Source organism: Eublepharis macularius, chromosome 8 (assembly GCF_028583425.1).
Source record: "Eublepharis macularius isolate TG4126 chromosome 8, MPM_Emac_v1.0, whole genome shotgun sequence".
In the NCBI taxonomy this organism is placed as follows: domain Eukaryota; kingdom Metazoa; phylum Chordata; class Lepidosauria; order Squamata; family Eublepharidae; genus Eublepharis; species Eublepharis macularius.
This window is the reverse complement of record NC_072797.1, coordinates 123782159-123807972: the sequence shown is the minus strand read 5'-3', so window position 1 is coordinate 123807972 and position 25814 is coordinate 123782159. Positions and strand designations below refer to the sequence as shown.

Genomic DNA, 25814 nt, shown 5'->3' with positions numbered 1-25814 from the left:
CAATGTAGACAGCAAAATGACATGAATGCAACTGTTTGGAATTCACAGATTGGGACTTCTTCTTCTGACTGCTGCTCGCTGAGTCATCAACTTTTTGTCCTGTCCAGCATAAGGGACAGAGTAGGAATTCACAGTGGGAGTAGGAATCAGCAGAAACCTCCGTCCCCTTTCCCATAAAATAGAAATTCTGCTCCATCAAAGGACCTGCATGGTTGAATACATGTCGGTGCCCTGGATGGTTTAGAGAGGCAGGTCTGTCCTTATGTGTTTGCTACCAAAAACACTAGAGGAACACCAAGTTGACCAAAATGATATATCAAGAGTATAGCAGCTCACACTTACCAGTGATTGCAACACCCTTTTGAGTGTACTGTTGGTAGGAATCTTGCTTGTGTGCAACGGCTCCACTGTGAAACAGCCTTTAGAACTCTCTTACGCTCATGCAGGCCCAGGCATGTATAATGACCTCCATCCGTGTGCTTCACCTTCCTAGCACTCTAAAGACCGTATTGGATCTCCCAAAGTTGTACAAGTTACATAGCTTGTAGAAATACCAGAAGTGGGACTAAGGAAGCACAGATCTTTCCATGTTCCAAGATCTGTGTCATATCAATCACAGAGGCTGCAGCTGCTAAGCCAAAAAGTTTACATGGAAAGAATGAGTTTATGTACCTTTGCATGTAATTACCCTTTTATTTCATGGTGGATGCATAAAAGGAATGTGGAAATGAGGAGCAGGTTAACATCCTAACATCCAAGATGAATGTTTCTGTGAATAAGACTTAAAACGATAGAACAGCACAGTTTTAATAAATCATTATGGCTTACTGAAATAAAAATGCTATTTTCCAGCCTCTCTTCTGTATGTTAAAGACCTAATTATATTTCAGCAGGTATCCTGACGCCAGAGACATACGAACTATGAGAGGGCTGATCAGCAGTCAGTCCTGTAGCCATGGATCTGCTGTCTATATTCAGCTGTTCTAAACAATAGACACATTAGAGGAAGAAAAATATTTACATCTGCCCTATTTACATCCTTGAAATAGGAAATGAACCTGCTCTTGGGGATAGGGTTGGTGTGGCTGGACTGAAAAGATGCCTCTTAGAGAAACCACAAACTTAAAGGCATGCAAGAAAACAGTTTGATCCAAAATGGATCAAGACATCAGGATAGAGGAATGGGCTTCGAAGACTTCAGACATCAGGATAGAGGAATGGGTTTCGAATTGCTCAATAAATCTTCCTGCAATGACCTGGGGAAAGTTGCAGGGCACAATCCAGCCAACATTCAGGATTCTTCTTATTGATTTCAATGGGAAAGACAAGCACAGGTTTTCTTTATTTAAACAGGTATTCTTTATTTCACTCCTCCAAAGTTCGGAATGACTCATAATTGTTTATTTATTTACTTAAATATTTTTCCCACTTTTCTCCTGCGAAGCAGGACTCAGAGTAGCTTATAAAAACCAAAAAACAAACAACAATCTAAAATCACAATACAATTATAAAACAAAAGCAGCAACTAGGAAGTGGGGCTGAGCAGCTGGAAGAACTCAGCACACACACACACCCTGGAGGAACAGTCCCCCATGAAGCAGCATCACAGGCAGCCCATGGTAGCAGCTACTTTTTAGACCTGAGTAGTCACGGGGTGGGTCTGAGCAGCTAGAAGAACTCAGAGTCTCTCTACATGAGACATCTCGGTGAATGTTTCTCAAGTGTAGGGAGAGGCAATTTTAGCCGGGAAGCATAGTTTATAAAGACAGAGGCAGAGGAGATTGCTCCTCAGAGGGTTTGTTAATTTCATCTTTGCCTCCCGGAAGGCCCTGTCAATTTCACCTCTCCAATCTAAAACTTTGCCAGGAAGCATAATTTTAAAAGACAGAGCTGGCGGAGATCACTCCTCAGAAGGTTTGTCTTTGCCTCCCCAAAGGCTCTGTCAATTTCACTTCTCCAGTGTAAAACTGTATGGGATCGCAACCAGAGGGCAGCAAGGGATGGAAATGGGCTGGAGCTGCCTTCCAGTGCCAGGCTTAGACCTGGAGAGGTTATATTGGGCTTAAGTTTCCCTTCTGGCATTTCACAGCCACTTCACGCAGCTCCTGTGTAGAGCAAAGCCTTTGCCCTGCTGCTGGTGCTGTCTTTTAAAACTACCCTTCCCAGCTACCATTGCATCTCCTGTTCTTCGAGTGTCAGATGTCTCATGTAGAGACACTCTCAGCCCCTGGTGGAAGAGTCTTCCTTGTCAAGCAGCAGCATGAAGGTGTGAAGCAACCAGTAAAAATTAAAATCCACTACAATTAAAACTTCCCAGCATAACTATTTTTCCTGTTTTCTGATCCTTCCACATATAATTATGCTAAAAGACATCAGATTTTCCTTTTTAAAGCTACCCGGTAGCCCGTTTGAAAAGTCCGGTCTTGCAAGCTTTTCTAAAGATCAAGAGTCGGGAGTTGTCAGTTTTCTTGTCGTAATTCATTTCAGAATTGTGGACCTGCTAGAGAAAATGCCCGTCTTCTCGCTGACACTGATCACCCCTCAATGAAAAGGAAGCAGCAACAGAAAGGATTAGAGAGATCTTAATGTGCATAGAGATCTAATACCAGGACACACTGCTGAAAGAGTCTCCCTTTGAAATCCATTGGATTTAACATGGATTAGCTTTGTCCCTTGATGTCAGAGCAAAGCTACAAGTGACTTTTTTCATGTGAAGAACACTAGATTTTTCTTGCAAGGTTACCTGGGAAGTGAAGTCCGAGTGGTCCTTCCCCTCTCTGTTAGAATCGCTGGCTGAAGAGCCACAAGAGGGCTCTTCAGGTTCTTCCGCTGCAGGTTCTTCCACTGTCACTGCGGCTGAAGCTTCACCTACATGGCTGCTTTCTCCAGAGCAGCTCCCTGGGAGCAGGCAGCCCACAGGACGCCCTGGGAGAAAGTACCAGCTGCCTGCCCCCAAACGAAGCCCTCTTGTGGCTCTTCAGGCAGCAATTCTAACAGAGAGGGGAAGGACCACTCGGACTTCACATCCCAGGTAACCTTGCGAGAAAAATCTAGTGTTCTCCACATGAAGAAAGTCACTTGTAGTCACACTCTTATTTCATTTCCCCAGTTGCAAAAGAGAAATCTTAACCAGTAAAGTATGTTTCAGTGTTTGGATAAGAAACAAAGTAAGGTTTACAGAATACTTACTTCTATTTTTTACAGCAACACAGATGTGATAGGGAAAGATTAGAAGTTTCTCTTCTCTGTCACATTTTCTGGAAAGATAAGATGAGGAATGAAGGGCTCAGTGGACCACTTATCTCAATGTTTCTATCTGCTGAAAGATTTTGCTTTTTGGGTGGGCAGTTTTGTTTCCATTTTAGTGGTGAGGGGGAGCACATTTCAGTAGAGTTGGTTCAAAGGCCTGCTCTTGAGTATATTCCAGACCAAGTTGCCAAGATAGTCGTGTATTTTTGGAGCATTTTCCTATTGTAATAACCAGATGTAATGCTATTTCTGAGGAGTAATTCTGTAGAGTATGAAATTAACTCTTTAACTCTTTAATGTGTGCATATGTGACTGTGTGTGCTTTGTGAACAAGCACACCAAGTACTTCTCTTACATGCAAAAGAAGTTCATGCTTGATAAGTAAGTTATAGTTTATTGTTGCAGCCATAGTCCATAACACTCCAGCATAGGCACCATATAATAACAACAACAATAACAATAACAACAACATTCAATTTATATACTGCCCTTCAAGACAACTTAATGCCCACTCAGAGCGGTTTACAAAGTATGCCATTATTATCCCCACAACAAAACACCCTGTGAGGTGGGTGGGGCTGAGAGAGATAGAAGCTGTGACTGACCCAAGGTCACCCAGCTGGCTTCAAGTGGAGGAGTGGGGAATCAAACCCGGCTCTCCAGATTAGAGTTCTGCGCTCTTTACCACTACACCAAACTGGCACCAATATGCCACATCAAAAGAGTTAAGACATAATTACATATTTATATGGCAAGATAAAAAAATTTAAAACTAAGGTGATAAAAATAGAAGTGGCAAAAGGAAGCAGAAAAAAACCATAAAATTACAGTTCAGCGAAAATTCTTACCGAATTAGCAAAAACTAATTTCTTCTGTATATTTGTTGAGAGAAAAATAAAAATAGACACTTTAAGAGTAACAAGAGGGAAAACATCAGCCAATACAAAATTAATGCATTCCTCATCAGAGCCAGAAAAATTTACAAGAAATTGATTCAGCAGTTTATTCTGGGTGGACCCATAGAAGGAGCAATGTAAAACATAATGTACAATGTTATACTATACTGCCTTACATTTATAAAAGTATTTTTCCAATAAAAATAATTTCCGCATGCAGTTTTGAATTTATTTGAATATAACATATCAACAACATTTGATGTTTTTTTTGCTAATCAAATATTCCTGTTCGTGTATTTGTTGCTGTGATTCAATTTGGCATGTTTATATTTAATAAATATGTCAATATAAACATGCTACATTGAATCATGTTCTATTTTGGTTATCAGACAGTTTTCTGGAAAATATTCTGCTTCTAATTTTTCCAGAAAACCCACATGCAATAAACATCGGCTGGAGTTTTTCTCACAGATAAATGAAATTTAAATAAGCAGGAAAGTATTGAAAGCACCCTTTAGCATTTAAAAGTGTTGGTAACAAGGTTTCATTTACAGAGCACTAAAATATAATTTCACAAGAAGTATGCATATATAGATAAGGATAAATTATATAGAGAGATATAGATAAATTCAATCCACATTTATTTATTTCGTTTCATTTATACCACAACTTTCTCCACAATGGGGACCCAAATTGCCATACATCATTCCCCTCTCCTCCATTTTTTTCCTCACAAACCATGGCTATCTTCACACATTTTACCGGCCACTCAAAATCATGCAAAACTCCTGGAATGACGGTGTCTTCCCAGCATGCACCACAAACCGGAGTCATGACAGAAAATCGCGTCAGGAAGACGCCGTCGTTCTGAGAGTTTTGCGCGATTTTGGGTGGCTGGTAAGACGTGTGAAAACAGCCCCTATGAAGTAGGTTAAGCTGAGAGAATGTGACTGGCTCAAGGTCACCCAGCAAGCTTCCTTCGCTGAGCAGGGAATCAGGCCTGGGTCAGCCACATCTTAGTCTGTCACTCCAGCCACTACACCACAGCGGCTGTCATGAAGCACTAATTCAAGGTGCTGCTTTTAACCTTTAATGCCCTAAATGGTCTAAGACAAGTCCATTAAGGATAGCCTCCCCAAGCACACAAGCCTTCATTGGTGTTCTATTCCAGGTGCAACCACTGCCTGAGGAGCTCTTAGTGATTGTTAAAAGCTGTGAGGTGGCTAAAAGTGAAGCACCCTTGGATGGAGGAGTTCTCTCTGGAAATACCTGATCTGTCTGCTGACAGCTGCTTCCACTACGCACTGCTTGTACATTTCTGAATAAACCAGATAGAACAAAGATGTTGTGGTGGGTCAGATCCTCTAAACCATGACTGGAGTGAATTCAAGGACCAGATCTTTCACCCTTCCTCAAAGGCCTCCTCTGACCCTTTTCTGGAGCACCTTCTGAGGGTCTGGGAGTGGGGCATGGGCATGCCGTAGCAAGAAGGGAAAATTAACAAAAACTATACACCCCATACAGAATGAACTCAAGAGGTCATTCACAGAAGAGATTGTGATTTCCCCTCAAACAACAGCCCCAACCCTCAGCAACAGAACAGAGTACAGGGGAAAGGGGGATACATCTGTTCTGTGAACTCCTGCTCATACTTCACAAAATCCAAGCCAATAAATCTGCAGTGCTCTTTCATCCAATGGCAATTAAATCCTCTAATGCTATCATCACTTATTACATAAAACCAGGGCTTTTTTTTCAGTGGGAACGCAGTGGAATGGAGTTCCGGCACCTCTTGAAAATGGTCACATGACTGGTGGCCCCACCCCCTAATCTCCAGACAGAGGACAGTTTAGATTGATGATGCAGAGGGCAATCTAAACTCCCTTCTGTCTGGAGATCAGGGGGCGGGGCCACCAGCCACGTGACCATTTTTGCCGAGGGCAATTTAAACTTTTAAAAATTCCCCCCTTGTTCCAGCTGACCCAAAGTGACGTCATTGTGCGGTCCTGAGTTCCACCACTAAGTTCCACCACCTCTTTTCCCAGAAAAAAAGCCCTGCATAAAACCATATATCATAAGGAGCTTAGGATTTGTAAATGGGTCTGTCCTATGTTTGGCCTCTGATCACTTTGGTAATCTGTCTTAAAACTGCAGAGTTTCTAGCAATTCCTAGAGAAGGCTGGTGTCACTTCCTGGTTATTCCTGGAAGTGACATCACACTGTTGCCAATGGTGATTAAAAATAAATTTCCTTCAATTGACTGCAGCAGTGTTGGCGGACAATGAGAGCTGGGGGCAGGAGATTCCCCTGCCTGCAACAAAAGGCCAGCAAGCTTAAGCTCCAATGAGTTTACCTGCTTGATGCAATTTTTTTGTGCTTGATGCATTCATGCTTTTACATTTTTAGGGCTAATTTAGACATGTTGCAGATCCCTTATCAGGATTTCCCTGCTTTAAAAAAATCAACACAATGGGGCTGAGGACAAATTGGATTGGGGGAAAGGCATGGGGAAAGAGGGTAACAGGGCAATCTTATGCAAATTTACTGTAGTCTAACCCCTCTGATTCTTCTGGGTTTAGAGTAGAGATGGGCATGAACCAAAATACAACCCAAAAATACAACCCAAAAATATAACCAGCCACTGGCAGGTCCCTTTAAACTATCAGCTGGCAGTCGGCGGTGGGGGGGGGAGAGAATCCCTGCCTGCCAGCTGATAGTTTAAAGGGACCTGTTGCTTGCAAAGCAGGAAAGGGCCCTTTAAACTGTTAAATGCCCCTTTCCCTGCCGCTGCTAAGCAGCCAGAAAGGGGCATTTAAACCCCACGAACCACGAACTGGGTCGTAACTGGCCCCAATTCCATGCCAGTTCATGGGTTTTGGTCTGTTAAAATCCACGAACCACAAATCTCATGGTTCATTTTTGTTTGGTCCATGCCCATGTCTAGTTTAGAGCTGAACTACATGTAACAATGTTTAACATGTGTTATCTGGGCCCCTAGAGAATCGCATGTCAGGTACAAGAGAACATTTCCTAAGGGCCTGAGACCCCAATTCACATTGAGACCACAATGAGGGGGAAGAAGGGGCTTCAGCCTGCCCTTTTTTGGCATTGTTGGTGTAAGTGCTGAGAATTCTCTATCTGAAGAATGATAGCTCCCAGGGTTCACTGGGAGAGGGAACCCTCCTCCCTATGGAACGTACTGTCGGAAGGCACTCATGCTCAGCAAGACCTGTTGATGTTTTGGACACTCTGTAAGGCAGAACTATTCCAACATGCCTTTGCAATCCAATATTCTTTTGTGAGGCTGAACAAATTACTGTGCATTTTTATCTACTTGAAATTTTGAGGTTATTTGCAGGGTTTTATAGGCTGGGGTTGGGACTAGAGTGGTTTTTAATTATTTGTATTAGGCTGTTTTATTGTGATTGTATTAAATATTATATTTTTGTACTGTTTTAATCGTTGAAATTGTTGTGAACCACTTCGAGATCTTAATTGAAGAGAAGTGATATAAAAATGGAATGAATCAATCAATAAATAAAATAATTTTTGACTATGATAGATAGGTTCATTTGCTCTTAATTCAATTAATAAATATTATTAATAATAAACTATAGGGGATTTGAAAAAGAACCGATGGTGCCTCTCCATGTCCCTACTCCCAGCTCTGGTCTCCCACTGGTTGCTAGGAGAAGGATGTAAGCTGCTTTGGATCCACATTGAGAAGAAAGGCATGGTATAAATTGAAGTTTTAAAAATTCCATTTTGGAGTTCGTGTCAATGGCAAAACTTACTGCATTGATCAGAGAAAGGACATTAGTTAACTTCTTGACTGAATGGAAACCGTTTATAGGCTTTTTGCATGAAATGGATAACAAGGATTTGATGACATCTAGATTTATGGATTCAGAGACATGAACAATAGAAAAAAGAGGGGGTTTGTGACTAACCTAGAATAAGTGTGACTCTAGAAATGATATATACTTGTTGCGGAGAAAATTGAAACTCAACCTGTAGTGTAATTTAGGGGGGGTTCTTTTTAATTATATAGATATATGTATTGTTAGTGTGTCCTATGTTTAGAATGTTGTGTTTTTTTCTTATTCTCTATGTTTATTGTTTATAGTTTATAGCTATTATGTTACGGTTTATAGTTTATAGTTTAAATAAAGAAAATTCTACCTGAAAAAAAAATTCCATGGAACCCAACACAGCCAACTGTGTTTGGTTTCATGTAATTTTTTAACTTTATTTCATACCATGCTGTGATGGAATCAGCATAAAAATGTCAGGACAACCAAATGCTGCCTCCAGCAAGAGGCAGGTAAAGGCTTGAAACAGCAGCAGATAACTGACATGTCCCTTCCCCATTCCATGGCTAGCCAGAGAAAGAATGGCAGTTGGCAATGGAATGATGAGCTGACAGTTGGTGCTAACAGAAGAAGAGGTTAACAGTTAGAGAGAAAACAAGAGTGGGGAGTTAGAGCCTGGCATCTGACCAGAGAGGGTCATACTGGAAGTCCTCTGTCTGAGGAAGAAAGGGAAAGGAGTACCTTTACTGTGAAAATACAACATTTATGAAGTACTTTTAGTCCAAGTACTAGAGTGGAACAGCCAGCCCTAAATTTTACTGAGACTCAAGAAATCTGGAACTTATAGTTGGCCAAGGAAGTGGGTAGAAAGGAATCTCCCCTTCGACCAAAGGAACAGGGTTACAGCTTTGGTATAACTCCTGCCCAATATCCGAAGGGTTTTTACCTCAGTGGAGTACCCTAAGGTCTGCTGTGAAAAGGAAGGAGTGCTGTGTGTGTGCATAAATTGGAGCACCTGATCTGAAAAGGGGTGACAAAGGAGGAACTGCACTTTGAAGAGATCAAGTCTGATAACATCAATCTTCTCACCTAAGTCAGTAACCATAAGAAACTCAATCATACCAACTGTTTTGTGCCTCATGCAAGTGACGTAATCTGTACAAAAATGGCCTACTTACTGAAGCTTTTAAGTACCTGCCTACATTTCCACCTATCCAACCTACCTGTGAATAAACCTTCTGTTATCTTTTAAACTTCAACAAGCCTTGTGTGCCAGTTTCATTTCTAAGGGAAATGTAAACCCCTGTTTTTCCCTCTACTTAAATTTGGCTGGGTAACCTGACAACCTATACATTCCTTAAGGGTGGGACAATAAAGAAAATTAGGTTACAGACACAAACACACTACTGAAGGCTTCCCAGTCCAGGAGACAATTTCATACGCTTTGGGAGGAAGCACTTACCTCAGAGTAGGGGAAGGATGGGCATGAACCGAAATATGAACCAAAATTCATCACGAACCAGGCCTTTTTTTCTTTTTTTTGGTTCACGAACCCGTGGTTCGTTGGAGGGCATTTCTGATGAACAGTGATGATTTTTTAGGCTAGTTCATTTGGTTTGTTTTTCAATCCATCACTGCAGACAGCCTGGCGCCAATCAATCAGTTTCCTAGGCAACAGTGGGAAGGGCTTTCTGCAGACCTTCTGCTGCCCCAGAAGTGACATATTCACGAACCAAATGAACCAGTTCACGAACCGAGCAATTTCATGGCAATTCGTGGTTTGTGAAACGCAACAAACCTCAAACTGCAATGACCCGCCATTTTCCCTTTTTGTGCCCGCCTCTATTTGCGATACATGTCTTTCTTCCCAATGGGGATCCAAAGCAGCTTACATTCTTCTCTCCTCCAATTTATCCTCACAACAACCCTGTGAAGTATGTTAGGCTGAGAGAGTGTGACTGACCGAAGATAACCCAGCAAGTTTCCAAGGCAGCAGGGATTTGAACTAGAGTCTCCCACATCCTAGTCCGACACTTTGACCACTACACCACACTGGATCTCTTCATGCAATTCATGAAATGGTTCTATAAATCTGGATACAAGAACAGCGGTTGCTAAGTGGTCCTATGAACCTGATAATTAAACAGAATGTGATTCAGTGTGCTGGTGCACAACACAGTTCCTTATTGTGATATGCTGAATGCACAGGCTGTACTCGTGGTTATGCGTTTCTTTTTAATTGCAAAGAGAAAGAGAAAAAGAAACACACCCCTTATTCTTGCTGTAGGATTTACATCCAAAATTGACACAGTGTTTCATTGCAGAGGCTGAATGGGTTTTTTTTTTTTAAGGGCAGTCTTGTGTTGTACATACCTGGTTTATTCCAAAGGTGATGCAAATCCTTTAAAATTATTTCTACTTCCTGATGTGACTTGTTATATTTTTAGCACACAAAGCCCAAGTTCCTCAATTTAGAAATGCTGTTAGGGATTTTTTTCCCCCTTAGACATTAGAATCTCTCTAGGTGATATCAACACTACAGCAGATGCAATTTAATATGGTAGGCTTTTGAACAACGTGTTAGCTAGAGTTAACTCTGCATGGATATCGTTTGCTTGCTTGCAAAGCAATAAAGGTTTGTGGGGGGAAGGTAAATACAAACAAGCTGTAATTTATGCTTTTGGTTCTTGTGGGGGGGTTGACTCAACTTATTTAAATGGCACATTTACAAGTTAAGTGCAACATAGCTATGCTGTTGGTTTGCACTAATAGTTTCATTTTAAAAAGACTGGCCATGAGCAATCTCTATTAAATACATTAATCAAATCTGAGAGTCAGCCATAGCCCTGTGGCTAATTTATTCACTGTTAAGAGCCTCAGTGCTCTGACCTGAATAGCCCAGGCAAGCCTGATCTCATCAGATTTGGGAAGCTAGGCAGGGGTTAGCCTTGGTTAGCATTTGGATGGGAGACTGTGCAACGATGTCACTTCCAGTTATGTTGCTTCCAGGCGACGTCTTTGCACAGGCACAGGAGCACATGCGCTCTTTGCAGCGGGCCAATTTGGACCCCAAATGGAGCCCATATCAGTGCTCTCAGGGCAATGTGATGACATCAGTCCCAGGAAGTGACATCATCACACTGCCCCAGGAGCACACCCAGTAGTCCTGTTCCTGCAACTTTCCCCTTCACCGGCCAGATGAGTGTTGTCGGGGGGTGGAAGATGGGAGCGGGAAATCCCCAATTATCACCGGGGGACTGGTAACCCTACCTTACACAATATTTTGTACATAGGTTCCAGCCAGGGCTTTTTTTCTGGGAAAAGAGGTGGTGGAACTCAGTGGTGGAACAAGACCGCACAATGATGTCACTTTGGGTCAGCTGGAATAAGGGAGGAGTTTTTTAAAGTTTAAATTGCCCTTGGCAAAAATGGTCACATGGAGGTGGCCCCGCCCCGTGATCGCCAGACAGAGGGGAATTTAGATTGCCCTCTGCACTGTTTGGCAGTGCAGAGGGCAATCTAATCTCCCCTCTGTCAGGAGATCAGGGGGCGGGGCCACTAGCTATGTGATCATTTTCAAGAGGTGCCGGAACTCCATTCCTCCACATTCCCACTGAAATAAAGCCCTAGGTTCCAGCATCCAACTATCTAAGCAGCATCTAACCATAAAATGCCCATATTAATTATTTGAATTAGAATTAATACATTGAAGGTCAATCAAGACAAGGCAGAACAGCAGTTGTTGGGTGTTTCAGCCGATCAGGAAGGAGGGTTTTTTAACCTGATTTGGATGAGGTGAATAATGAAGCAGGCTACTGGAGCTACTCTGTGTCAGTCCCCAGTTGAACTGAAATAGATAATAAACACACACACCCAAACCCATAAAATGTCAAAAAGCCCCAAAAAAGGAAGCATAGTGGCACATGCCACTGGATATCAAGGTGCAGTTGTGTCTTATAGCTGTACATTGCTGTCAGCTGGGCTTTTTTTCCAGCTGGAACACAGTGGAACGGAGTTCCGGAAACTCTTGAAAATGGTCACATGGCAATGGCCCTGCCCCCTGATCTCCAGACAGAGGGGAGTTTAGATTGCCCTCCGCACCACCATTTTCTCTGAGGGCAACCCACTGAGTTCCACCACCTCTTTTCCCAGAAAAAAAGCCCTGGCTGTCAGGGAGTGTTTTTTTAAATAAAAAAATAGCTGGGAAGTGGGAATAACCAACAAAAGCCCAAGAAACCTTTCAAATGCCAACAAAAGTGACTCAGATCCAATTTCTAGAAAAAGATTGGGGGAAAGCGGTTCCAAAAGAACCAGGAAAAAACCTTAAGAAATACAAGGCAAAAATTAATGGCTCGAGGGAATGTCAGAAGACAGGGGATAAACAAAAACAAGATGGGACTAGAAGTGATGCAATAACGCCCTGGGGGAAACCCCAGAGTCTCAAACTATGACTGGGAGACCTGGTTTCAAATCCCTGCTCTGCTGTGTGACCTCAATCTAACTTACCTCATAGGGTTGTTTTGAGGATAAAATGAGCGGCGAGATACACAGTCCTCAGTCCTGGTATATAGAATCTACTGGGTCACCTAGGCTTACGACGTCACCTGCCACAGCAGCAACCTTCCACCCCATCCTCACTCAGTGGAACAGTGGGAGACAAAATGGGGGGAGCATCACACAACACCATGACATTACTCACAACATTGTGCGATACTCTAGGAATACTCTAGGAATTGTGTGATACTCTAGAATTCTCCTCATCTCTGGTTCGTACCATAGGAAATTCCTAGAGCACTGTGCAATGCCATTTTCCCCAGTCTCCACCGCTCATATACTTCCACTCCCTAAATACTCCTGGCTAGAAACATTAGGGTCGCCCCTGTTTAAATGCCTGCTGTCATTTTTAAAGAATTCTAATATTTGAGTGAGGCATGTGGACTATCACCGTGTGAAAGCATTTTTAGTGGCCTCCTTACCACATGTTTGTAACCTTTGAACTGAGCCTTGCTCTAAGAGTTGGAAGGGACCTCAGCTGGGTATAATGCTATAGACGCCACCTTCTAAGGCAGATCATTTTCTCCAGAGGAACTGATCTCCATTGCCTGGAAATAAGTTATGATTTTGGAAGATAGGAGCCACCACCTGGAAGTTGGCAACTGTACCTCGAAGTGATGTAATGATATCACAACCCCTCACCCCCCAACCCTCCATCTGATTGACAGGCTTAGAGAGCCAGTTTGGTGTAGTGGTTAAGAGTGTAGGACTCTAATCTGGCGAACCGGGTTTGATTCCCCACTCCTCCGCTTGAAGCCAGCTGGGTGACCTTCCAGAGCTCTTTCAGCTCCACCCACCTCACAGGGTGTTTGTTGTGGGGTAATAATAGCATACTTTGTAAAGCCGCTCTGAGTGGGTATTAAGTTGTCCTGAAGGGCAGTATATAAATCAAATGTTGTTGTTGTTAGCCTGGCAACCCTATCTAATCTGATGGAGGGGTTCCTTAGGATGCTTTGATTTCCAGGGTACTTATTCAATATTGTTCGATACAAATAAGTTATCCTTTGGTATTCTTCTTGCAGAAAAAAGATGGAATATATATTCTATTCAAAAAGTCAGAAGACTGATATTTCCCCCTCCTTCCAATTCATTTTCATGTGTATAGTAGTAATCCAGATAGTAACCCAGATTAATGATTATGAATAAAGAATTGGGAAGCTTTAATTAGTCCACATCGGAATAGAAGTATGAAGTTGGATAGGCTCATATATACTGATGAAAATATTAAATCTAAAGCAGTAATTTATTTATTTAATTTATTTATTTATAGTCTCTCTTTTCCTCTAAGATCAAAGGCAGATTACACAGTGCAATTGAAAATACAGTATGATCAACAGCTAGGATGTTCACCGAGCAAACTACAATAATGAACAGCTGTTATGACATTCAGTGAAAAAATAACAATATGGTATGTTAGCAGAAAATCTGAAAAACAAACATGAAGCCAAGCACAGAGATGAAATCTTTCTGAAACAAAGCATAACTAATTTACACAGCGTGTTTAACAATGTGGAAAGCTCTCTAGTAGGCATATGTCTGTATTAGCAGACAGTACCCAGCAAGGTAGCATATAGTCCTTGTCCAATGCATCTTTCTGACAAAGGCCTATCCAGAAAGTCCACATGTATACAGGGCCAGATCGAGAGGGGGCAGGGGGGGGTAGTCTGCCCCTGGCACTGCCAGGGAGGGGGCGCCGAGAGCAGCTGCCAGCAGCCAGGAGTGTCCAGGCGGCAGCACGGGCAGCCTCCCAGCCTCCTGCGCTGCCTTTTGCCTGCCCCGCAGGACAGGGGGCGGCCGGCTTGCCGTGTGCCCCCTGTCCTGCAGGCAGGCAAAATTCAGCATGCAGGGCTGGGAAGCCGCCCATGCCATTCGTCTCCCCGCAAGACAGGGGGCGGCCAGCTGCCCCCTGTCCTGCAGGGCAGGCGAATGGTGCAGGCAGCTTCCCAGCCCTGCACACTGCCTCCGCCAGCACACCGCACAGGCAGCATGCTCCACCCTGCGTGATGACATCACAGAAATGACGTTATCACGAAGCACCGGGAGCGCACGCGTGCTGTGTGCGCACGAGAGGGGTCGGACTAGGGTTGCCCTGGGTGCCAGCAACCCTAGATCCGGCCCTGCATGTATACATAAGTGCTGGACCCACTTGCATATATTCTCCTATGAAAGAAGGAAATAAAACTTGAGTTCACATTTAAATGCTGCCCTGCCATTTGCTTGACAACATCAGTTGCATGTATTTCATATACTGCCTGTAATCTCATCCCTTTGGATTCCCTCCTTGTTAAATCACTCAGGTGCTCTGTGAATTTGTCTGAACCCAGTTTTAGATTGTTTGACTGAGTGTTAACTATGTTTGGAGATCCGGTTTGAATTGCACTTAAGGGCCAAGAATCAGGAAATCTCTTCCTTGTCAGGTGTCCGATGACAATTACAGACAAGCCAGGAGGAAGGAAGGATCTGTACAGTTCAATGTTTTTGAAGGCTTTAGTCCAAAGAAAAGGTATGTCTGTAGACAGACCCTTTATTACTGAGATTGTTTATGGTGTATTGCATTGTCAGGTTGTGGTTGCTTTACAAGTTAATTTTTTGTGTTCAAAGTCAGGTTGTAGGAAGGTCAGGTTTCTAGACTTTCATTATACATAAGAAAAGGACATTGCCAGTAGTTTTCAGAAGACAGCAAAGAGAATAAAAAAGCAAGTAAAAATGGGCATACCATACTTTAACGCTTTTACTACAGGATATTCCAAATGTACAGTATTAAAACCTCTAATCCGCTTTCATCTTAAATCAAGAAGTGCCCCTAAGAATGTTGACCAAAAACCTGCAATATGAACAAATGGGGAACTCTAATGATACAGTATACTATCCTTACTTGCAGATAAATCTGTGTATGTTAATTTATTCCTTTATTGTTTTACAGAAAGTGTGTTGTTTATCTATGTTCTACGTTCTTAGTTTTAGTATTAAGTATTTTATGGGGCAGTCCTTTGGACTGTTTTAGTCTGCAAAACATTTTATACTGTTTTTAGATTCTGCCTGGATTCTTTATGCTGTTTTATTATTTTATTGTGTTTTTACTTTGTATGCTGCCTTGAGCAACTATTTGAAGAGGTGGCATATACATGTTATAAATAAATAAAAAGCAATGCCAGCTGAACCCAATGGATTTAAGCACTATGAATTAACGGTAGTAAGCAGAAGGTGCGTTTGTGAATTGTGGTGAAGCCTGTTGTGTGAATGTCTCTTTGGTGGAAATGTATGCGTGGATCATTTATATAATGTTATGATTGGATGCCTCTAAGTCCAGAGCTGCCCAACTTGCATCTCACCAAGCCCCCAAATCACGGTAAATCTTCATATGAAGCGCCTGGCATACCCTCATTCATTAGTGGATTACCAGGTGTGCAGGCTTGCTTTATAGTCCTAGAAGAGACTTGCAGCTCACTTGGTATTAGAAGTAGGTATGGTTTAGATAGGCAGGAGAACGAGGGAATAGAATGTCAAGATGCTAGAATGGATGGCACCACTTCAAATGGTAGGGGATGGATTCCAGTTTTGAATACCTAGTCACCTTTTTAAAAACTCCTTGAAAAAAACAGGAAAAAATGCTACTGCTCCCCCCACGCCCAGCCACCTTGCCTTGCTGTTCTGGGCTTCTGTTTGCAGAGAGCTTTTAACATAAGGGAGCATTGCAAAATGTGAAACTCCAAGATCCTCTACCTACAATCTGAAATGGTACGGTCCATTTTACACCTCATTATCCAGCATGTGTCAATCAGATTTTTTGAATGTGTTAATAAGGCCATTACTGTGTTTACTTGAACAGAAGACAATCCTGAATGTAAGACAACCCCCCTAAAAATGTTAAACACAAAAAAATGTTATTGGACTATAACGATAACTGGGATGCAAAGTTGACTCCATCTTTTGTTTTGCTGGCATACCTTGGGGGAAAACTAGTCTTGCATTTGAGTAAGTACTGTATTGCTTGTACTACAAGGATTTCTGTCATGGTACTTTCTGAACCATCCGTCATCATATAAATGCAGCGCTGTTCTCAGAGTGGTTAGCTGCTTAGCAGTCATAAAGTGTTGACTAATCAAATGTAAAGAATCCAGCAGATGTACATGCCCTGCATATGTGAACTAATTCTGTATATGGAGTGAAACTTCCAGGACTATGAAACTGACAAGTCTAACCATTTCATAGATGACTTTGATAGGTATTGGTCTATGCCGGCAAAATGAAGCATTTAAAAAAAGCTTAAAACAGCATATACCCTCCAATGTGTTTCCCCCCAAGAAGGTAAGGTGTTTTTAAATATATTTTCCAGGTTGGAACAAGAAATCGGGAAGCTAGAAAGTGAAGAATCGCAAATTTCTGCCAAAGAGCGAGTCATCTTAGAGAAATTAAAGGAGACAGAGAAATCCTTTGAGGACTTCCAAAAGGTACAAATTGATACATGTTCTTTTAAAAAGCATGAAAAGTCAAAGGAGATGTTAAATCCATGCACATTACAAGACCTCAAAAGGTTTAAGATTAAATACAATAATTATTCAAAGAGAATTAGGCCAGATTATTTTAAAATATTAACAGTCTTAAATACTATTAAATGTTATTAACGTTAATGTTAAAGGTTAAAGGTTTAGGTTGCTTGGAATTAAAGTTGCTGCAATGATGATTTTACACGCCCAAACCCACTGAAAGATGAATCCTCCTATTATTAATTATGAAGTGCAGATATTCTGGTGACTTATATACTATCTTATGGGTAGAGAATCTACTGTTAGTATCACATATTTATGCAGGATTGTGTTACTAGTTTAGATGTTTAAAATTCTTGAGAAGCAATCCATAATTTAGTAAGTGGCAGTATTTAATACTTAGCTGTATTGGTAGTTTGAACATTTGTAGAAAAAAGAAAACCAGTCTGAAGAGTATGGTGGGAAAGTTGTTGTCTTCTTCTTCTTCTTCTCCTCCTCCTCCTCCTCCTCCTCTTCCTCCTCTTCCTCCTCTTCTTCTTTTTGCAGAATGATACAAACAGGCCAGCAATGAAAGATCTCACAGATCTGTCTCCCTGTCTATCACATTTTCACTTCAGTTTTCCCCCAAGTTGCTCAGTGCAGTAGGGTTGCTATCCTTAAATTGAGGCCTGGAATTATCCTGGAATTACAACTAATCTCCAGACTACAAAGATCAGTTACCCTGGAGCAGAGGTCATTTCATAGAAAAAGAGCTGGAGGAACTCATTAGCATAACTCATTAGCATATGCCATGCTCCTTGACATCACCAAAAGTGTGTCATTAGCATAACTGATTGGCATATGCCACACTCCCTGACATCACCTATCCTGGCTGTTTGGGACCCAATCCTGGCCATTCAGGGCCAAAATTGGGCCCAAAATAGCAAAAAGGGGCTGAAAATGGCCAAAAAGGGGTCCAAAATGGTCAGGATCCACCACCCATCAGAGGCCCGATTTGGGCCATTTCAGGACCAATCCTGACTATTTTGATCAGAACTGAAACGGCCGGGACTGGGTCAGTGCCGGGCAAAGAAGGGTTCCCCTGCCTGGCACCAACCCGATCCAGGCCATTTCGGGCCCAATCCAGGCTTCAAGGGGCCCAAAATGGCCGAAAATCAGGTTGGCGGGGCCACCTGACATGTGATCCCTTTGGAGAACTACCAGAACTCCGTTCCTGCGTGTTCCCCCTCAAAATGAGCCCTGCCCTGGAAAAAATAGCAGTTTTGAAATGTAGAGTCTATGGAATCACATCCTTCTGGTCCTCGCCAAGCCCCTCCCTCCCTAGGCTCCACCCCCAAATCTCTAGGACTTTTCCCGATTGGGGTTGCAACCTTAGAGGGCAGCACCAGTGGTTCTCCCCTACTCTATCCTCACAACGATCTGTGAAATAGGTAAGGCTGAGTACGTTTTGCTGACTCAGGGTGAGAAATGTTCGTGGCACTGTGGGGACTTTCAGCCTGGGTCTCCTGAATCCTGTTTTGTCCAGTACAGCCCACTGGTTCATAATCATATCTCCAGACAATATGGTTGACTTCTCCAGGTTATTGCTTCTCTATTTATTTAACAATAACAATCACAACATGAATAACCATATAGCAAAACAGCAACTAACAAGGTTTTTTAACAAGTAATTATAAACGAGAGCTATAAAAGCAAGAAATAGCACTAATTGTCACCAAAGCTCTGTGAATTTTTTTTTAAAAAATTCTTCACCTGGTGTCCAGAACTCAAAATAGTGTGTGAGAGGCAAGACACTATCTGTCTTTTATAGTGCCATTCTTCAAAGGACTTAGGAATAGACATGGGCATGGACTGGGGAAAAAACATGGACTGTTGGTCCATTATCCATCGTGTTTCACAGACCATGGACCACAAACTTTTCACAGACCCGCCAGTTCACGGACCGGCTCATCAGTCCATGGTCTGTCACTTTTGGGGCCCTATGACCAACCCCTTTGCACTTAGAGATGCCAAACTCGCAGTGAGTCTTCAGCAGGCTCTCCTCCAGCGACCCTCCAAGTTTGCCCAAGATTGCAGTTCAGAGGTCCAAGTTATAGACCCCCAAAGCAGCAGCCCTCAGAAAACTTCCAGTAGATAGAATAGAAGCCGCAAACACCAATTGAATTGCACTGGCTTGCAGCACCTAAAAGTTGCTATTAAAACATTGGATTGAGTTGGATAATCTTCCTCTGAGAATGAAATGACAGCCCCCAGAGTGGAATGACAGTTCCTGGGAGCAGAAAACCTGCTCTAGGGCAGGAATAAGGAGGGAGAGAAGTACTCTTTGAGGGGACAGTCAAGGAGATGTTTTTTGGAGAGAATATTATTTTAAAGGATGCGAGGACAGAATTAATCTATGAGGGGAAGGAGTGGGGCTGGAAGCACCAACTCTAGGAGGGAGAAAAATCATCATGAGGAGGCAGACCTGGGCATGGGGAGACTAAAAGACAGGACTCTTGGGGGGACACGTGGAAAGGAAGATGAAAGTGAGGATTTTGTGGGGGACAGACAAAAATTGGAAGGAGGCAGATGTGGACAGCCAGGCATTGGCAGATCTCCATTGCACGTCAGCATTACATTCCATAATGAGGAGCTTCACCAATGGAGGAAGTCGGACCTCTGTGAGGAGGTACGGAGGCTGCGCTGGTGTGGGGGCAGCAGCTGTCTCTAGGAGCAAGAGGTCCTTAGAAGACTTTCAAGAGGGGGAGCAAGCTGTGCATTGCCCTAGCCCAACACCCCACAAGCAAATAAGAATTGAAAGGGAAAAAATGAAATAGAAGGGTGAGCCCTCAAGGAGCCCAATAAGCTTGCACCCAGAGCCTTCCTGCGGCCCTGAGACTGGGTTGGGGCAGGGCCATAGGCTAGCCCACTGCCCCACAAGCAAATAAGAATTGGAATAAAAATATATTAAACAGAAGAGTGAGCCCTTAGCTGAGGAAACCCAATAAGCTTGCTCCCCAGGCCTTGCTGCAGCACAAGCCCCAAGCCTCCCTCTCGCACAATCCCAGAAAACTCCCGCAACAAGCAGTTCCTCCCTCAGTAATTGCCAGCTAGAAAGTGAAACTGTGGCTCAGTGCTGAGTGTTATATATACTGCTTGCTCTCATAGAGAATAATGGGAGCTCTCTGGTTGGCAGCTAGAGCTTCCTGTCAGGCTTGTCAGGGCTAAGATTGGTGTGTTCCAAAGGCAGCAGAAGCTCTGCAGGTGACTCTACTATTTTGCCTAGGGAACTGATTGCTGAGTGCCGGGATATCTGGATTCATGGACCGACAGACCGACAGACCAGCCGAAAAGTCGTCGCGTCCATGAAAAATGTACATCCCGCGACCCATCTGTTCATGAATGCCAAACTGGGCCAGTCTGTGTCAAATTTTGGCCCGTTTTTCAGTCTGTGCCCACCTCTACTTAGGAAGATACAGCTCTGCTCAGGATGGCACAGTTGTTGGCCACTCACCCCATCTCTGAAACACAGAGAAGAGCTTCTGGCAAATATATCAACAACTGGACAGATTTGTTGGGAGGAGGGATTCTTTAAATTAATAATGGAGTGTTTCTTTAAAGTTCATACCTGCTGTTGTAGCAGGAAACCCAGTCCAAAAGTGAGGAGAACCAAGGACTTACCTAGACTATGCACGCAAATGGATTCTCTCTTGCTAGGGAACCTTGGTGATCGTAGTACTGAGACGGTAGCTGGGAATTTCTGACAAATAGTACTCCACACCCTCAACTGGCTATAGTTTGCAGGCTTTTTGGAGAGATCCAGAACAACTGAAGTAGCACAGGAAACAAGTAGAATTTTGATCTGTCCATAATATGTCTCCATTAGAGATGGGCACGAACCCAAAAAAATGGCAGTTCGTTGCGGTTCATGGTTCGTAGCATTTCACGAACCATGAACCAGCATGAAATTGCCCAGTTTGTGAAGTGGTTTGTTTGGTTCATGAAACTGTCACTTCTAGGTCAGCAGAACCTCTGCAGAAAGCCCAGCCACCCACCCCCACCCCAGTTGGCTAGGAAACTGATTGATCAGTGCCAAGCTGTCTGCAGTGATGAACCAAAATATGAACCAAATGAACCACGCTAAAAATCATAGCAATCTGTCACAGTTAATTAAAAATGAGCTCTCCTGAACTGCCGGTTCACGAACCACAAACCGGCACACGAACCACAAAGTTCATGATGAACTTTGGTTTGTATTTTGGTTCGTGCCCATCTCTAGTCTCCATACCATAAAATTTTAACTTACATAATTCATTACAACTAACATGATGATGGCCCTTAGTCAAAGAGCTGGTGCTAGTGTAGGGGTTCTACATCCGGAGGTCACCAGTTCAATTCGTTCCTCAGCCATGAACTGATCAGTGGCCTTAGGCAAGTCATCATTTGTAAGTCTTCACGTGTCGCTTCATTTCCCATCTGTCTTATGGATATAATGAATCCCCACTCTGCCACGGAAGCTCACTGGTAACCTTGGACCAGTCTCTCTGTCTCAGCCTGCCCTATCTTACAAGGTTCTTGTTGTGAGGATAAAATGAAGGATGGGAGAACGATGTTCTCAGCCTCTTTGAGTCCCTGCTGGAGAGAAAAAGCAGGTATAAATATTTAAATAAATAATAGATGAGGGCACTTTGAACAGTCAAAAGACTAAATATAAATACTAAGAATTATTATCATGGATGACTCTTGAAAAGGATGGCTCTGTCCACTGTGACTGGCTGAGACAGCAAAATGAAAATTCTATGTTGCAAATTATTATTATTATTATTATTATTATTACTACTACTACTACTACTACTACTACTACTACTACTACTACTACTACTACTACTACTTCGATTTATAAACCGCCCATCCTCAGGGCCAATTTCTCAATGCTGGGAACAGAAAAAAACTATTACCTTGGCATCCAATTCCTCAGCTTCCTAGGCACATTTGGTTGACACCATTGAAAGCAGAATGCTGGCTAGAACAGGAGAACATTCTCTGTTTTATTTAAGGATTCTAAGGGACATAGAACTGTGCAACAGAAATCCAGGCCACAAGAGAAAGTTCAACAACCCTGTTGTATTCAGCCACACAAACACAAACTTCATAAATGGCTACATAAATGGACTACTAGAATATCATTGCCCTACAGGATGATCTCAGTGTGTGGGCCTGCGGAACAGACAACCACAAGGGTCTTCCTCCAGGTCTAATGGCATTCCTAATACACATCTTTCACAAAGTACTAAACATCTAATCCATGAAGATCACATCAGACACACAATAGATGCATCATTCGTCAGTTGAGGCTCCCTGGATTCTAACCAACATCCAGAGGAGCCAATAGAAGAAGGTCATTCCACCAATGTTTGTTATAATAATGTTAATTAATATTAGTTGCATTCTTCTACTTTGTAGGTTGTAGTGAGAGCTTTTGTACTTGAAAAGCAACTACCGGAACCATAAAATTAAAATTCAAGATAATTCATAAAAATCTAATTTAATCCTAGTCTTATTGCAGTGTTTATTGGATGTCTTATGCTGTCTGGTTGCATTTTTTAAGAAATCATTTGTAATCCGCCTTGAGTCTCGTTAAGAAATATGGGTTATAAATAAAGAAAATACAGTTAAATAAAATTAAATATAAAAACAATACAATAAATACAATTCATATGATGTGAAGAAAACTGATTCCAGATTTTTGTCTTTTCAGAGTTTCTCACATCAGGATGGTGGTAAGTCTTTCCTTTTTCCTACTACCAATGTGTATCTATACTCTGTGCACAGAACAAAGAATTTGATTCCCAGGGTTGCAGGACGCACACAGAATAAAAGATGTGCGGATTGGTGGACTGGAGTGAGGGCAGGCAAAGGGGGGGGGTGAAATTGCTCCTCCTTTCTGTTCTGCAGACTGAGGAAAGGAGTTGATGTCATCTCCTTGTTCCTCTTAACTCCAGCTCCCCAACCTTTATTTATTTATTTATTTATTTTTTCAATTTATATACCGCCCATCCCCAGGGGCTCTGGGCAGTGAACAGTTAAAATCGACAAAAACAAGAACTAAAATCAATATACAAATAATAAAACAAATTAACAAAGTGCAGTGGTGGGGAGAACCCTCCCCCACCCCAAAGGTGGGAGGCCGACATGGCACCGCCCCCTTCAATCACCGAACGCCTGGCGGAACAGCTCTGTCTTACAGGCCCGGCGGAACGATAATATGTCCCGCTGGGCCCGGGTTTCCATTGACAGAGCATTCCACCAGGCTGGGGCCAGGACTGAAAAGGCCCTGGCCCTGGTTGAAGCGAAGCGGACTTCCTTAGGGCCGGGGACCACAAGTAAATCTCCTTCATGGAGATTCCTTTACACAGATACCACAAGGACAGAAATGATCTTTCTGGGCTAATGTGGGGAAACTCTATGTAACTGGATGGCTGTATATCAATATATAGGATATCTAGAAGACTCAGGATACAGGAGACTCAGGTTGGAATCATCAACCTGCCGTGGAAGCTCACTGGGTGACATTGGGTCAGTTGCCCATTTAATGTCACTACAATATTATTGTAGCTTCCTGGTTTTTATTTGCGCTGCAATCTTTAATTGGTTCAGTGAATAGATTAATCGGTGGAACCTTTCTTGATTACCACCTCTGAGCTTGTTGCAGGAAAATTCCTGACTGGCCTTCTTAAAGCCATCATATGTCAAAGATCTCTCGAAAATCAGTTTAATATTCTCATGCTGTCACCCCAGTCACAAATATTTGCACCAGATGGTTTGTCCACTCTGTCTGTGAAATGTCATTACAACATTATTGTAGCTTGTTGGGTTTTATTTGCACTGCAATCTTTAATTGGTTTAGTCAATAGAGTCATCAATGAAACCTTTCTCAATTACCACCTCTGAGCTTGTTGCAGGAAAATCCAGCCATTGTAATCTCTCTATATTAAATCTGTCTAGTACATTTTACCCCATCCTTTTTTCAAGTTGCTCCAAGTCCATGTATGGTTCTCATTTCCCCCGTCACATGCCATTCACAATTGCCAGCACTGTGCATGCATTTGCCATTTTAAACTAAGTAAATTCCATGTCAAACTTTGCCTCTGGCTTCAAGAATATGTTGAGGAAATTTTTCTAGCTCATTGTGTTAAGGCACTCATCTGTAAAATAAATATATTTGATCTGGTCTATTTCCTGAGCTCCAAAAATTGCAGTCTGTGAAGCTGTAGTAGTGGTCCATAGCTGCTCATAGATTCATAGAGAGCAGTATGATATGTCCCAGAACACTGCAGCTGTGACACACACTCCAGGAAGGGTTCAGATAGCAAGAACATAATATCTGGGGAGATTTTACAGGGAACAAGATGAGTCCATAATGTATTTTTGAAAAACATTGATAGACCTGCCTTACTTTCTCCCAGAAAACTGGGGCCTAAAGCAGGTAACAACTAGAGATGGGCACGAACAGGGGAAAAAATGAACATGATGTTCGTTGTTTGTTGCCATCCACGAACAGGGACTCACGGACAACAATGAACATGGTGGTTCAAGAACATGTTCGTGGTTGGCTGTTCATGGGGGCCAGCAGGCTCTCCTCCAGCCATCATCCAAGTCAAGATCTCTACTGCACCACTCCCAGAAACCTGACCTGAGCAGGCACCAGGAAAGGTACCAATAATAAATAACAGCTTTATCCCAGAGCCTGGCAGCAGCCCTGGAACTTGAAAAGGTAGATCCCTATCCCACCACACACAAAGAAAATTCAAGCTCCAATGCACTCTCTCTATCAAAATGCCAACAGCAACTGACTCTCCACAAAGTCAGAACTGGGAGCCCCCCTCCCCTCTGGTCTTTGCTCCCTTGTTGTAACAAATTTGGAGCTCCACACTTAAAAGGAAGACCTGCCTATCAAGCTAAATTGGGCTTGGATTGGAGTTTCCAGGGCAACAGCAGGAGTTCAGACAGAGTTCAGACAGTCCCTGCCTAAGTTGCCAAGGGAATTGATTGCAGGTGCCAGACTGTCTGGCTTGACGAACAGCAACAAACAGCAATGAACGAGGCTTGCAACGACCACCTGTTCATTTAGAATGGGGCCTCACGAACAGCCTGTTCACGAACAGCAGATTGGGCCGTTCGTGGCTTTTTTCCGTTCGTATTGCTGTTCGTGCCCATCTCTAGTAACAACATAAAACCAGTACATCATAAAAATATGAAAGAATAACCATCCAAATAGCCTCTAATAACCAATTTACATTTTTATTTATTTAATATACGTTCCTCCTTTTTTGTTTGGATCCAGCAAAGTGCAAGCAAAAGCATGAATGGACTTACTGCAGTTCCACTTGCGCAATATTTTCAGCAACACTCAGCACTTTCCTCCGTACATATTATAGTGGCCCCAAATTGGTTGTCCGAGATCTCAAACAAGTGGAAACACAAGTGGGAATGACAGTAAGTTTGACTTGATGCAGCCTTTTTCTTGGGTTTCCACTTGTGCAGGAGCTCTAGCTCTAGGGAAATAGCATGCAGGTCATTCACCAAAAGAAAGTTCTTTTTCTCGGGGCCAAGCTACACATGACGAATGACACTTGAACAGCAAGTGTATTTCTCCCTGTTCACTTGCCCTCCACTCAATCCACTTGCCGTTCAAGTGTCATTCGTCATGTGTAGCTTGGCCCTCAGTCTCTGGAAGGTTATCAGAGGGAACTTAGTGAGTGTCACTGGAAAAGGGAAGTCCACACGGACAATGCAAACACTGAAAAGTCTCTGCTTTTTGTAGCAGCTTTCCTAAT

General features: G+C 42.7%; 1 protein-coding gene across 1 annotated transcript in view; it reads left to right on the top strand.

Moving 5' to 3' along the window:
- Positions 1–25814, top strand: part of LOC129334357 (paralemmin-2-like) — a 154515-nt gene that overhangs the window by 115607 nt on the left and 13094 nt on the right. Inside the window, exons 4-5 of the mRNA XM_054986424.1 lie at positions 16848–16962; positions 22736–22757. Coding sequence (XP_054842399.1) covers positions 16848–16962; positions 22736–22757 — 137 coding nt within the window. The remainder of the gene's footprint in view (positions 1–16847; positions 16963–22735; positions 22758–25814) is intronic.